General features: G+C 52.8%; 4 protein-coding genes across 4 annotated transcripts; 2 read left to right on the top strand and 2 right to left on the bottom strand.

Moving 5' to 3' along the window:
- Positions 1–26: 26 nt before the first annotated feature.
- On the top strand, positions 27–1,859 carry SEPMUDRAFT_151916 (DnaJ-domain-containing protein). The gene has a single exon (XM_016907123.1). It carries the CDS (start codon positions 93–95, stop codon positions 1,686–1,688), a length of 1,596 nt encoding a protein of 531 aa, XP_016757195.1. The 5' UTR covers positions 27–92; the 3' UTR covers positions 1,689–1,859.
- Positions 1,860–2,089: 230 nt separating this feature from the next.
- SEPMUDRAFT_128597 (DHH phosphoesterase) lies at positions 2,090–3,716 on the top strand. The gene has a single exon (XM_016902222.1). It carries the CDS (start codon positions 2,160–2,162, stop codon positions 3,513–3,515), a length of 1,356 nt encoding a protein of 451 aa, XP_016757194.1. The 5' UTR covers positions 2,090–2,159; the 3' UTR covers positions 3,516–3,716.
- A 453-nt stretch (positions 3,717–4,169) lies between these two features.
- On the bottom strand, positions 4,170–7,768 carry SEPMUDRAFT_151914 (uncharacterized protein). The gene is made up of 3 exons (XM_016907122.1): positions 6,641–7,768; positions 5,797–6,580; positions 4,170–5,707 (listed from the first exon to the last, which is right to left on the bottom strand). The coding sequence occupies exons 1-3, from the start codon at positions 7,574–7,576 to the stop codon at positions 4,434–4,436; spliced, it is 2,994 nt and encodes a 997-aa protein (XP_016757193.1). The 5' UTR covers positions 7,577–7,768; the 3' UTR covers positions 4,170–4,433.
- Positions 7,769–8,937: 1,169 nt separating this feature from the next.
- Positions 8,938–12,619, bottom strand: SEPMUDRAFT_93519 (PLP-dependent transferase). Its single transcript, XM_016910621.1, has 4 exons — positions 11,212–12,619; positions 10,686–11,115; positions 10,518–10,557; positions 8,938–10,446 (listed from the first exon to the last, which is right to left on the bottom strand). Exons 1-4 carry the CDS (start codon positions 11,377–11,379, stop codon positions 9,117–9,119), a joined length of 1,968 nt encoding a protein of 655 aa, XP_016757192.1. The 5' UTR covers positions 11,380–12,619; the 3' UTR covers positions 8,938–9,116.
- Positions 12,620–13,160: the final 541 nt, after the last annotated feature.

Genomic DNA, 13,160 nt, shown 5'->3' with positions numbered 1-13,160 from the left:
CTTCCTACACTCCAACTCCCGCTCCAGACTCAACTCCTCTCTCGCTCCACCTCGCCACCGGCACATTCATACACTGTCACCTCGCGCCAACCATGATCCTCCGGAGCTCACTCATTGCCCTCGGGGCATTGTGCCTCTCCACAGTGCCTGTCGCAGCCATCACCACTTCCGAAATTGACACCGATACGCCCGTGTCGCAACTGATCGAATTGGCGAATGCAAACCTCGCACGAGGAAAGGCGCAGGATGCCATTGTGTACTTCGATGTTGCCGTCCACAAGGATCCAAGCAACTACCTCACCCTCTTCAAGCGCGGCGCAACCTACCTGTCACTTGGCAAGAACCAGCAAGCCAGTAAGGACTTCGACCAAGTGTTGACATTGAAGCCCGGCTTCGAGGGCGCGCTCACACAACGCGCGAAGCTACGAAGCAGGAACGCAGATTGGGCAGGAGCGAAGCAAGACTATATTGCGGCGAAGAAGCAGGGCACCGACGCGTGGTTGGAACTGGAAGAGGCTGAAGGTGCGGAAAAGTTGTCGGCCGAGGCAGAGAAGGCTGGCAAATGGGAGGAGTGTGTCGCACAAGCCAGTACTGCTGTGATGGTCGCTGGAACCGCCCTGGAGCTCAGACAGCGGAGAGCACGATGTCGGTTCGAGCAAGGCCAGGTCATGGAGGGCATTGCAGATCTGAATCATGTCATGCAGATCAATCCCGGCAACCCCGAGCCCTACCTACAGATCTCAGCCATGTCCTTCTATTCTCTGGGCGAGACGGACAAGGGCACAGCCTCCGTCTCCAAGTGCCTCCAAAACGACCCGGACAACAAAGCTTGCTCTAAGCTCCGGAAGAGCGAGAAGGCCATCGAGCGGACCATCAAAAAGTTTAACACGTTGAAGGAGAAGCGTCAATTTGCATCCGCAGTGAAGCTTCTGATTGCAGTGGGCGAAGACCCAGGTCTGCTTCAAGAGGTCAAGGACGATGTGAAGACGTGGAAGGAAGCTGGCTATATCCACGCCAATGCGCCAAATGAGCTCTACGCCTCCCTCGTCGAAAGTGCGTGCGAAGCGTACACGGAAATGAATAACTTTAAGAAAGCCACGCCTTTCTGTACTGAAGCTCTCACGTTCAACGCGCAGTCGCTTCCCGCCTTGCTCAACAAGGCACAGAGACAGATTGATGCGGAAGAGTTCGAGCCTGCATTGAGCACCCTCAATCAAGCCTCAGAAGTTCATGGCCGCACCCAAAAGATCCAAGAATTAATGCAGAAAGCGCAGCAATTACTGAAACGATCGAAGCAAAAGGACTATTACAAGGTCCTCGGCGTCTCGCGTGATGCCGATGAGAGGGAGATCAAGAAGGCTTTCCGTAAGCTCACCGTTCAGCATCATCCGGACAAGGCGGCGAAGAACGGTGTCACGCAGGAGGAAGCGCAGAAGAAGATGTCGGCGATCAACGAAGCCTACGAAGTCCTCAGTGATCCCGAGTTGAAAGCACGCTTCGATGGCGGGGAAGATCCCAATGATCCTCACGCAAACCAGGGAGGGCACCCGTTCCAGGGGTCACCATTTGGACAAGGACAGCCGATATTCTTCCAAAGTGGAGGTGGTCAACAGCGATTCAAATTCCAGGCAGGCGGTGGAATGCCGAACTTTGGGGGCGGATTTCCAGGCGGATTCCCGTTCGGCTAGAAGAGAAAAGGGGGTTGTTTTGGGCTTATTGCTTGGGATTTACGGCGTTCAACTCGGGAACCTCTTACGGAAAGGGGCGTATTGGTCACAGGGTGTATACCAAAGGCATCGGTCTCGGCGTTATGACATCAAAGACATGATATAGATATGTATGATGAAGTCTGGTTTGAATCAGAGCAATGTTCGAGATCCGATAATCACGTCGTTGTTGTTGACGTTGTTAGGCTTTGTTGTAATGTTGTCTGAGGAGGTGAAAGGGTGAGAAAAAGCACCCCACGTCATTGCCCGCGGGAGTAAGTCATGCCATGTACAAGGTACGAGGCGTTGTGCCTTGGAAAGCGTGGCTGGCTGGGGTCTTGTTTCATCTCTCACTTGAAAGGTACATACTGTTCACAATGCTTTTCAATCATCTCACGACTAGTTCTACTACATGCACCATTGATGAGCATCGCTACTTCCAAATCTATCATCATGCGCGCTCAGAAAGCCATCATCGGCAGCGTCCTCGCTGCCGCGACATGTGCAATCGCCTCACGATCTGAACAGACTATTCTCAAGCCCAGCCCCGTCAGGCCACACAACGGCATTGAGACGGGCGTGGGACACTTCAGCGAGTGGAGCCGTGCCACGAAAAAGGAGTTCTTGATCGACTGGCAGGCAGGCAGGTCGAACGAATGGGTATTCGTGCAAGGCAATGAAGGAGGCGACCTTGATTCCTTGACTGCTGCCATAACCTGGGCATATCACCTCGAGCACTCGACTCAGAATACCTCGAATCCGGTCAAGGCTATCGCATTACTACAAACTCCCACAGATGCTCTCGACTTGCGCCCGGAAAATAAGCTCGCCCTTCAAAAGTCCCAAATGAGCTCTGGCCACAGCGATCTGCTCACGATCGACGAATTGCCGGAAGATCCTGAGACTTTAGCGAAAGACCTCAAGGGAATCGTGCTCGTCGACCATGCCGTGCCATTGCGCAAGTGGGCCAAGGCATCAATTCTATCCATCTTCGACCACCATGTCGACCAGGGAGCTGGTCCCGATGCCTCGCCTCGCATCTTCGAAACTGTAGCAAGCTGCACCACTCTTGTAGCACGTCAGATGCTCGACGAGCTCGAAGCGCTGCCAGAAGAGTACCACATGCCTCATGAGCTGCTCGAGCTCATCCTTGGCGCAATCACGATTGACTCCAAGGGTCTGGAAGAAGCCACGAAGGAAGACATCAAAACTGCCAAGCGTGTACTCAAGCGCAGTAATTGGCACAAGCGCGATTTGGAAGACCAGATGCAAAGTCTGAACGACGAGCTGAAAGAAGCGAAAAAGGATCTGGACGGGCTCAGCGTTCGTGATCTCTTGCGTCGAGACTACAAAGGCGACCTGGTCGACACTCCCTCCCCACGAACACCCACTGTGAGCCTCGGATTTGCCTCGATCCCTTTCTCTCTCGACGAACAAATCAAAAAGACCGAATTCCAAGCCCTCTTCAACTGGTTCACCATCGAAGCCGCATGGACCGCTCAAGTCGGCATGGACATCAGCGTCGCTCTCAACAAATACAAAATCCACGACAAACACGGCAACAAGCAAAAAGTCCGCGAAATCGTCCTGGTCGTCCGCAGCGACGTGCGAATCGATGAAGATCAAGCCGACGATCTCTTCCGCACCGTCTCCAAAGCCATCGAAGACGAACCCACCCTCAAAGCGAAGCCTTGGCATCGTGCTAGCGAGCTGGGAAAGAGACAAATGGTCTGGACGCACGAACGTGAAGATGCGGGAAGGAAAGTCATTCGTCCCATTATTGAACGCGCTGTCGAAGCGTGGGATTAGGTACCTCTGTGGAGTGGAATGCCCGCTCGTGTGGCTACTGTGATGACGACGACGACGACGACTTCTTCTTCCTCTTTTGCCCGCCGTCCGTATTCATATCGTCAGTTGTATGATTGATTGATGATAAATATTCTTCAGACTTGATAAGGAGGTACCAGGTTACATATTCTCACACCATTGGTATAAAAGTTCAAAAGTTTCTTCCCGAGTCTTTTTTTTTTTCCAAAACATTAACAACTTCCTTTTTTTTTCTCTCAGGCACTCACTCACTGCTTAGGTAGACATATCGATATACCTACACATGCATATAAATATCGTCCTAATTTGCTCCAACAAGTGGTAAGGTAGGTAGGCATATATAGTAAAGTTGATTGATCGATTGATTGCTTCCTAGAGGCTCTGTACATTTTCAACATACATGTACTTGTTTCATTCTTCCTGTACACACACACACACACATATCAATATACCAAACAACGCAGACAGACATGGATAAAACCGTGTATTGAATGGAAACAGGAAAAAAAAGAGAACAAGACGACGACAACAACAACAATAACAACGAAAACCCCCTAAAAAGGCTGCTTCACTTCACGCTTGACACCAAAGAAAAGTGGTTGGCGCTCGCCTAGCTACTTGATGTGATGAATGGGACCGAAATATTTTTGAGAAGAAGTGGGCGAAGAAAAAAAGGAGGAAGACACGCGCGCAACAGTATTGTGTACACGCACGCATAATAATCAAAAAAGCGAGAACCTAAATAAAAACAACCCTCATCAACCATTGCCCGTCCATCCATCCAATCACATTCGTGCCATTTCCTGTCCAAAAGAGTCCTGTGTTGCCAAAGCATTGTCATATGCGTTTTACTGTCGAAATGAATATTGTCCTCCCATCGTCCCTTCAGATATCATCTTCCTATTTGAATTCTCCTGGCACGTGCAACTTGCTGACGCTCAAGTTCGTGTCGTGTCGAATGACGCGTGGGAAGAACTCGCCCGTTAGGTGGGCTCCGTTGGCTTCATTGCCGCCGAGAGGAGGGCTCGCGGATCCAGCATTCACATCGGTAATCGGCTCGTTGGTAGTCAACTCGGCTGCGATGGCGGATGCTGTTGGCAGGGCGGTCGGCTCGGAAGTGATCGACTGAAGAGTCTTTGTAGATTCGAGGGTCGGTTGTTCACTGGTAGCAGGTGCTGACAGCGTAGGGGGAGTGGCAATGGCTGCTGGCGACTCAGGTGGGGAAACTGGATTTGAGCGTGGTTCGTTGCCAAGCGCAATTGCCGCAATGCTATTGCCGACAGGCGAGGCACGCACTGAGCGTTCGCGAGAGATGGCGCTGAGGCTGGTCTGGCTCTGGGATGGCGAAGGCTGCTCTGGAAGTGATGGCAAAGCGGTCGTTTCCGGCTCGATGGACGACACCTTCTGATCTTCGGTTTGAGGCACGCCGGCGTTTTGCTGGTGGTGGCGATATGCCTCGGCTCCAAGTGCGCCTGCTCCAACTCCAGCAACACCTGTCGCTGCTGGTGCAATCCAGTCACTGTAGTTTTCCGTGGGGGAACGAGCCAGCGAACCCCGTGGCTGAGACTGGACAGAGGTGGTTGCTGGCTCACTACCTAAAAAAGGCTGGGCGGACTGTTGGTAATTGCCTGTTGGCTGCGCAGATGAAGCGATAGGCTGCTGCAATTGAGCTGGTGGAGCCTGATGCTGGGCTGCTGGCAGATTCTCGGTTCCCGAAAGGGCATAGGTCTGCGTCTGGAGAGGTGGTTGAGGTTGTACTGGCTGGGGAGAGTGAATCTGGGACTGCTGCAGGATTGCATTCTCCTTATTCTGCTGCTCTTGCTGGTGACGGCGATAGGCTTCGGTGCCAAAAACACCAGCACCAACACCAGCAGCTCCAGTGGTGAGTGGTGCAGCAGCAGCAAGCTCATCCTGGTGGGGTGGCGTATATGGTCGCGTGGTGAATGGTTGCTCGTGGACTGTGGCGGATTCGACATTGTCCATGCGGTAGGGATCCTTGCCGCCATAGTCGTAGCTTGGCCCCCGTACATGGCGCTGCGAGCCTGGGACACCACCGGCGGCACCGATGAAATGTGCATTGCCGTCGTCATCTGAATCGTCTTCTGCAGTCCCATCGGTCGCTGTGCTCATGGTGCCGGCTTTGCGAAGGGCCAGGTCAGACGGGAATCGACCGCCTATGGTCATCAGTGACTGCAATGCAGATCGCAGCGTGAGAACAAGGCAAACAAATAACGCTCAATCGCAAGGGCAAGGTCTCACTCACCTGGCTGCGGTCTTCGTGGCTTATCATCCACAATGGGGTTCTGCTCAGCCAAGCTAGCAGCATCCGCCGAATAGGGCGCCTGGTCGGCTTCGTCGTCTTCCAGGCCGTCGCTGCTGACTGTGCCTCGGTCACTGGTGCCAGACACGCTCCTAGCGTGCTTGCGAACAAAGGCTTGCCTCTGCTCGCCGGTCGTCTCGGTGAGGACGCGAATGTCTTCGAACCAGGCCATCATGGTATCGTAGCTCTCGGCACGGAATACCCAGTTGTGGCCCTTGTGCATGCCCCCAGACTGCTTACCCTTGAGCATGAATTTGTGGCTCGAAGACCCGCGGTCAGAGTGCGAGCCGAGCTTTTGATCCAGCAGGTACAGCGACATGACTGGTGGTTGGGAGTAGATCTTGTCCGCTGACTTGAACTCGTGAAGATGCGTGGGCGATAGGACATACCACCCCGGTGTGTAGGACTTCAGGTACTTGCTCTTGCGCTCGAGCATGCCAGCACGAATCTCAGTCGCGGCAGGAGCATGTTTGCCAGGATATTCAATCTCTTCAATACGGCGGAGTGGTACGTTTGGATCGACAAAATGTGGGTCGTGGGTCACGAATTCGTACCATTCCTGATCTTTGGGCATGGCGATTGGGCCGCCTCGTAGGCTTTCGACTGCATTGTAGGCATCGTCCGCCTCACGCTTGAGGATGCCAGCAAGAGCATTGTATGCCTTTTGAATTTCGCCCACGACGATCGACTCAAGCTCACGTCCAGAGCTCTCGAGGTTGAGATAGGCCTGCAGGGAGTGATTAGTGGTGTACTCGACATGTTGGATCAATGGTTGCATAGAACATACCCGGTGAAGATAGTTTTCCTCGTCAATCTGCCTTTCGATCTGCCTGTCTACGCCCAGTCGCACCACATAAGGATCATGTTTGCCCCCGGCATTGCCGCCTGCATGATCTGAGTGCAGAAGCGCCTCTTGCAGCTTCTCGACTTCCTGCTTGGTGGCAGCCTTTTCCTTGTCGACAGAGTTCTTAAAGTCGCCGCTCAAGCTCTTGATCTCTTTAATCTTCTGGCCGAGATCACTTCGCAGACCAGTCAATGCACCAATGACATCGTTCTCGATCTCGCGCGCTTTGCTGGCTTCGGCAGTAGAGCGCTTGTGGTAGGCATCGAGTATGCGCGTGGCCTCGCCCAGCCCGTCGTTGCTCATGAATACTGCAGGATGCGAAATATTGGAGATGGTGTTTTGCACCTTGTGCAAGGCCTTGCCGCGAGCATCGTAGGAGTTCTGGATCTCGCGAAAGTAAGCGATCAGCGACTTCAACAGCTGTCTCCATGCCTGAAAGCGGTTGGCCAGGACTTCTGTCGGTGTGCCTGTGGTTGGCACAGGCGTGAAGGCATAGCTGTGGAATTGCTCCCTATCGGCGTCCACGCCCACGCCCTTGATGCTGCCGGCCCTCAAGCTCTTCCTGCTGCCGCTGCGTTTTACGCTGCCTGAGCGCTTGAAACTGCTCTTCTTCTTGAGTGTGTTGCTGCGACTGACACTTCCCGGCGCAGCGGTGCTGGCGTGCGAAGAGGAGCGCTGCAGGCCATCAATGATGGACGAGCCTCGCTGGCTGGCGTCAAAGTCCTCGTGGAAGGCACCAGTCTGGCCGACCGAGTGGGCCAGCGGTGAGCTCATGTTCGGATTTCCCTGGGCTGCAAAGTCGGTTGCTTGTGAGGCACCGTAGCCGCGAGAGAGATGAGAGTCGTTCGGCTGAGGAAGTGCGCCGTACGAGTTGGACATGATTGTGGCTGGTAGATGATGTATCCCACGGGGGGGTGCGCAGGGTATCCGTAAACAATGGACAGGGTAAGGTAAGTGAGCGACGACAATGCGCTGCAGGCGCAGCAAAGCCCAGTTAGAAGGGGCACTACAAGGAGAAATGTTTCACAGTGGTCGATATGTGAGTCCCGTGCAGCAGAGCGCGCTCAGGAGGGAGAGCAGGAGGAGGAGGAGGAGGAGGAGGAAGTGGAGGAGGAGGAGGAGAGGGGGTAGTTCGGAGGGAGAGGAGGCAGAGGAGGTAGGTATAGAAGATGGGCAGAATGGTAGAGGTGCATAGTTCGGAGGTAGGGAAGCCGACCACAAGCCACAGCCCTTTTTTTTCCTCTCCAATACGTCACTTCGCAAGACAGGATGAAGCTTGTTGCATGCGCAATCTTAACTTGAACTGGCTGGCACACGCCGGGTGTTGTGGTACGAACAATGATGATATGCCTGAGGACGAGGGGAAACAGTGGGAGTACGGTATGATTATCGATTACGGTGCTGTCTGAGCCTGTCTCATTCATCACCATCAGGAGGCGTTGCTTGGCCCAACGCAACCATTATATATATATACCGTACCGTATACTATATATTGAAGATGTTCTTTATGAAATTACCTGGTAAGAAATGACCGGCAGATGGCGGGCAAGCTCTCACGCTAGGGTAGTTCTAAGGGCATCTAAAGCAAGGTAGAGAGGCATTGATAGCAGTGATAGCAAATCCCGTGGACCCGTGCAGACGTCAGGTGCCGCAAAAGAGTGGCTGAGATGCCGTTGACACAACAACCTGGAACCTTGTAGCACCTCCAGACGGAGAACTCTCACTGAACTGCCACACTGCCACACTGGTGCCAGCACATCATCGCGCATGTGAGTGACGGCTTGGCAGCACGTCCACAATGTGACGAGTCGGTTGAGAGGATGCGGAGATTTACATGTAGTCATGTACCTTCTCAATTATTTGTAGGGGATACACTGTACCTCCTAACTGTGTACCTAAGAGGTAGGTAATGTCGGGTGTAGGAGGTAAAAGGTGCATCACAAACCACCAAGCCACTACCTCCCACTACCTTACCAGACTCCGCCACACAAAACTACCGAAGATGCCCGCGCCACGAGTCCGGTCATTGGGAATTTCTTATCGCCGCCGTTAGCACATGACTCGCGCCTGTAGTTGCCTACCCACACCTGCACCTGTTCTCTCTCCGACCGACCTCAGTCCTCGATACGCCTTATTTTGTAAGGCAAGGTAGGTACGATCCTCCTTGTTGATGTGTAAGGTAAGGACTGCCATAGAGTTATTACATCACCGACACAATGCCGTTCCATTACCTACACCTACACCTACACCCGACCTCGTGAAAGCACCCAGATCGACATCTTCCTCCGTAAGAGGTATGAGACGAGTACAAAAGGAAGTCGTAACATCATCAAGCCACTTCACCTTACCTCACTTCACCTCACTTCACCTCACTTCACCTCACTTCACCTCACTTCACCTCACTTCACCTCACTTCACCTCACCATACATGTGTACCCTGCCTCCTCGACCCACGCCGGAATACCTCTCCAATACTCTTGCGAAGTCTCTCAGTCCGCGATGCTTTACTCTTCATACTGCACATTTCCTCCTCCTTTGACACATTACTCGTGCTCGACGTCAGGCTAGCCTCCCTCGCCATGGCATCTGCTGTTGGCGTCAATAACAAGTCGCCTGCCTTGAGAAAACTCGGACCTTTCCTCTCCGCAACAGCGCCAGCAAGAGCCACAACACCCACAACGCCGACAACCTGTTGCTGCTGCTGCTGCTGCTGCTGTTGTTGCTGCTCAAGCGCCGTCTCCGCCGTCAAAGTACAAGTACTATCACTCGAAATTCTTGACGACATTCGAGCCACCTCCTTCTGGTCCGAAACATGCGAACCTTTCGCCGAAGCACGACTCTTCGTGGATATGGGAGCATCCGCCATGACATCCCCCGGAAGACAGATCGGACCCCCCGAATCGTAAACCCGATCAACATACGTCTCCCGCACAAACTGCACCAGACGAGCAATATCCGCATCCGACGACATGGCCCCCAGAGAAACTCGAACCACACCCAGCGCCTTTCCCGAATACTCCGCCTGAGGACTTGAACAACTATGTCCATACGCAAACGCTTCTCGAAGTTCCGTCGGGCTCCATTGTAGATATGTCGCCGTTCCACCCGGGTTACACAGACTTCCACTTCGCACATGAATATCCTGTGCATTGGCTTCTTTTTCAAAGTCAAAGTACCTGACCAACCCGCCTCGGTCTTTTTGGATATTGAAAGCAATCGTCGCACCTTGCAGGTGAGCCTCCCCAAACACCGATCCACTGTCTTTGTAAATCTTCACCACCGGCAATCCATTCGAATGTCGTAGACTCACGAGATCGTCGTGGAGCTTTTTGATCAATCGCGTCGTGTGCATGGAAATATGCTTCATGGGTGATGGCCCGTACAATTTCCGATGAATATCAATGGCATGATCCAACTCGAAGATCTGGCGACAAGGGAGTGTCCCATCTTCCAGGCGTTCATGAAGATGGATTTTACCTTTCCGTTTGACCCAACTGTCATTGACGGCAATGACCATGTCGACTGTGCCCCCGCCAAAATATCGGCGAGACTCCATGACTTTTCTCGCACTTTTTTTGACGAGCAGACAGCCAATGTAAGGAGCTCCAAAGATTTTGTAAAACGACAATGCGACAAAATCCGGTGCTCGAGCGGTGTCGGAGAGGTTCAGTTCGGCCGTGGATGTATATGCTGCCGCGTCCAGGAGAGTGTACGTCTCTGCTTTGACACGTGAACGTATGCGTGCAGGCCTGAAAATCAGTCCCAAGTCAGTTTTTCTTTTGATATCACAAAAAAAAAAGAATACGAGATTAAAACTCACCAATCAAGAGGTAGTCGCCTTCCCGTCATATTCGACTGTGCTGAAAATTTACAATCTTGTCAGTATAACAATCTTGAACCCAACTATTTTGCCCCTCTCCTCTCTCCGACAACGAAAAAAGCTGAAAGAGAAAAAAAAAAGAAAGAAAGGAAAAAGCGAAAAACATACCAGGATAAGCAAACAACCCAACATCATGAACCATCGCACCCCCAAGCCCTCGACTCTCAATCCACAAGTCCACTTCGCGATCACTCCGAAAGCACCGATGCAATCTCGTCCCCTCTCGCACCCCGACAATCGACGTATGCGAGTCCTTGTGATATCCAAACCACCAATTGCGACCAGCGCCACCACCTGGCGGAGCCGCAGCGTGGTCGCGAAAGCAATCGTGCACGAGTTTGACCGCAGCCGTGGTATTTTGCGTGAAAATGAGATCCCACTCGTGAGGATCCGCGTGGAAGAATTCGAGGGCTTTGAGACGGGTTTCTTGGATGCGGTGGTGCGCGAGTTGGGAGGGAGAGTGTTCAGAGTGGGGGTTGCCGTAGAGGTTTTGGGAAACGTCTTCGCAGATGGCGGTGTTGAGTGATTTGGCTGGTTGCTGTTTTTTTGTTTTGAGAAGAAGTGAATACAATTAGCCCGGATACCTCCAAGTGAATTGGTGGGGGTAGCGGGGGTTGGTCATCATGTTGCTTACAGTGGCCCCGGCGTGATCGAGATATGTTCTGCCCATAAGTTGCGGGTATTCCAGTAGTCGAAGCATATCCATACTATCTTCGATTGGATTCTTGGAATCTCGCTCTGCCATGACTCGCCCAGTGGGTGTGCCACCTAGCTCAGTCAAGTCGGGTGGTGTAAGGGTCATGACTGAGGAAATTGTTTCTTGTCTAATGCTATATGTATGGCAGCCGGGTTCAAAGCTCCCTCTCTCAAGGTTACGAGGAGAATGATGTTTCTGGCGGCAAAAGCGCAGTGTGAAAGGAAACTGCTGTACTTGTGTATGTGTGTGTGAGTGTGAGTGTTTGCAGATCAAGAAGCCTTTGTCCTGTTAACAGCAAGCTATCGAGGACCTCCTGGGAACACGATTTGGTGCAAACACTTATTCTAGTTCATCGCCCAGCTGGCGAACGTGCCATGCCCGCGGCCTGAAGCCTGCGGTAGTTGCGACACCATCCTTACTGGACTCTACGATTTCAACACCGGTGTGAAGTCAACATGGTGGTGGTAGGCATGGTGAAGGGATGGTGAGTTGCGCGGAGCGCGGAAGATTGGCGGTTCGTTTGGTAAGCATGTCCATTTGTGCTTGAGCACAGCCGGGGTGTACAGGGGCATTTCTCCAATGATAGACTTCTTGCCGGGGAGGAGGAGGCGAGCCCGTTGGAGTCAGTCAGAATGAGTGTGGAAGATGGAGGGTCGCGTATATGTTCATCGCGTCTGGAGCTCAGCGCCTCACGAGGCTGTGTACCGGTGTATCTTTGTCTCGCATAGGTAGTGATGCGTCACATACAACCACGCCCTCGTTGAACAGAATCCTTCGCTGGTAAGAGGTCATGTGTCATGCGGCGTCACTACTACTCATACGGTACAATATCACCGGATGGTCGACAAGGCGCGGCCTGGAGCCTTGGCAGAAGACAGGACGGTCGTTTGCATCGCAGTTTCTGCCAATTAGAAGCGTTCCTCCAAGCGGCATAACAAGTGACGATGGTGAGTTTTCCCAAATCCCAAGGCGGACGATCCATTGGCGTCTTGATGATGGTCCAGCATCATGGTCCATGGAAGTTGGAACACTAAAGATACGGCTCCCCAGGAATCGCGTACGATATGTATCATATGTTCATGTTCCACTCCTCCTGGCCAGGGAGTATCTGTGTCCGAAGTGCCCCCAGCGATTCGAGCAGGCACTACTACGACCAGGGGACTCAGGGAGGCAGTCCAAGGATCTTTCACGGGTCAGTGCAGTACGCATCTTGAAGCTCGCAGTGGTCAGAGTCTGTATCGAGCAGTACGCGTGCGATGTCTCGGCCGTTGCGGTGGGTAGATGAGGCGGAGAGATGTTAACGGTAGCGGTATCGAGGTTTGGTCAAGCTGCTACATGTAGTTATAGGAAGAGATGGACGGCAGTGAGGTGGTGTGTAGGGAAGTGTAAAAGAGTAGCCTGAGCCCTGAGGAGGTGGTGTAGTCACAGTCCATGGTGAGTTGGAAGTTCAAATCTCGGCAGGCGCACTATACGGTCCATGCTCGACCAATCCCATCTCTTTCTCTCATTTGCCTTTCGTGTCCTCTCCACCCGACCTCCCGCACTGACTCAGTCTCCACCGCGTTGACCAGGCTGACCCTCACTCCATGCAACAACAGGGATCACACACTTCACTCACCTGAGCCCGACTAGTATCGTGATATCACGTGCGGTTAAGGGTTCACCCAGATCGCACCAAATCTCAGCTCACGGGCTACTAAAAGGAGTTCGAGCCGACTGACCGGTAATTGCATGAGGTAACGGATTGTGCTCCGTATCCTCCAAGCACCACCTCCCACCGCAATCGATCGGACTAGTTCATTACCAATGTCGTCAACACCGACTGGTGCGTCAACGGGGATAGATATCTAGCGTTTCTGTTGACCTGTCGCACGTATGTGATGACT

This window comes from Sphaerulina musiva (assembly GCF_000320565.1).
Source record: "Sphaerulina musiva SO2202 unplaced genomic scaffold SEPMUscaffold_11, whole genome shotgun sequence".
Classification (NCBI taxonomy): Eukaryota; Fungi; Ascomycota; class Dothideomycetes; order Mycosphaerellales; family Mycosphaerellaceae; genus Sphaerulina; species Sphaerulina musiva.
Note: the sequence above shows the minus strand (reverse complement) of the source record. Positions and strands in the feature narration are given on the sequence as shown.

Bases quoted from the DNA above. Each gene is read 5' to 3' on its own strand.
- SEPMUDRAFT_128597 (XM_016902222.1), top strand. From the start codon at position 2,160: ATGCGCGCTCAGAAAGCCATCATCGGCAGCGTCCTCGCTGCCGCGACA.
- SEPMUDRAFT_151916 (XM_016907123.1), top strand. From the start codon at position 93: ATGATCCTCCGGAGCTCACTCATTGCCCTCGGGGCATTGTGCCTCTCC.
- SEPMUDRAFT_151914 (XM_016907122.1), bottom strand. From the start codon at position 7,576: ATGTCCAACTCGTACGGCGCACTTCCTCAGCCGAACGACTCTCATCTC. The intron at 6,581-6,640 runs GTATGTTCTATG...CACTCCCTGCAG, and splicing joins AGGAAAACTATCTTCACCGG to GCCTATCTCAACCTCGAGAG. The intron at 5,708-5,796 runs GTGAGTGAGACC...TGATGACCATAG, and splicing joins GCCACGAAGACCGCAGCCAG to GCGGTCGATTCCCGTCTGAC.
- SEPMUDRAFT_93519 (XM_016910621.1), bottom strand. From the start codon at position 11,379: ATGACCCTTACACCACCCGACTTGACTGAGCTAGGTGGCACACCCACT. The intron at 10,558-10,685 runs GTATGTTTTTCG...GTAAATTTTCAG, and splicing joins TGGGTTGTTTGCTTATCCTG to CACAGTCGAATATGACGGGA. The intron at 10,447-10,517 runs GTGAGTTTTAAT...ACTGATTTTCAG, and splicing joins AGGCGACTACCTCTTGATTG to GCCTGCACGCATACGTTCAC.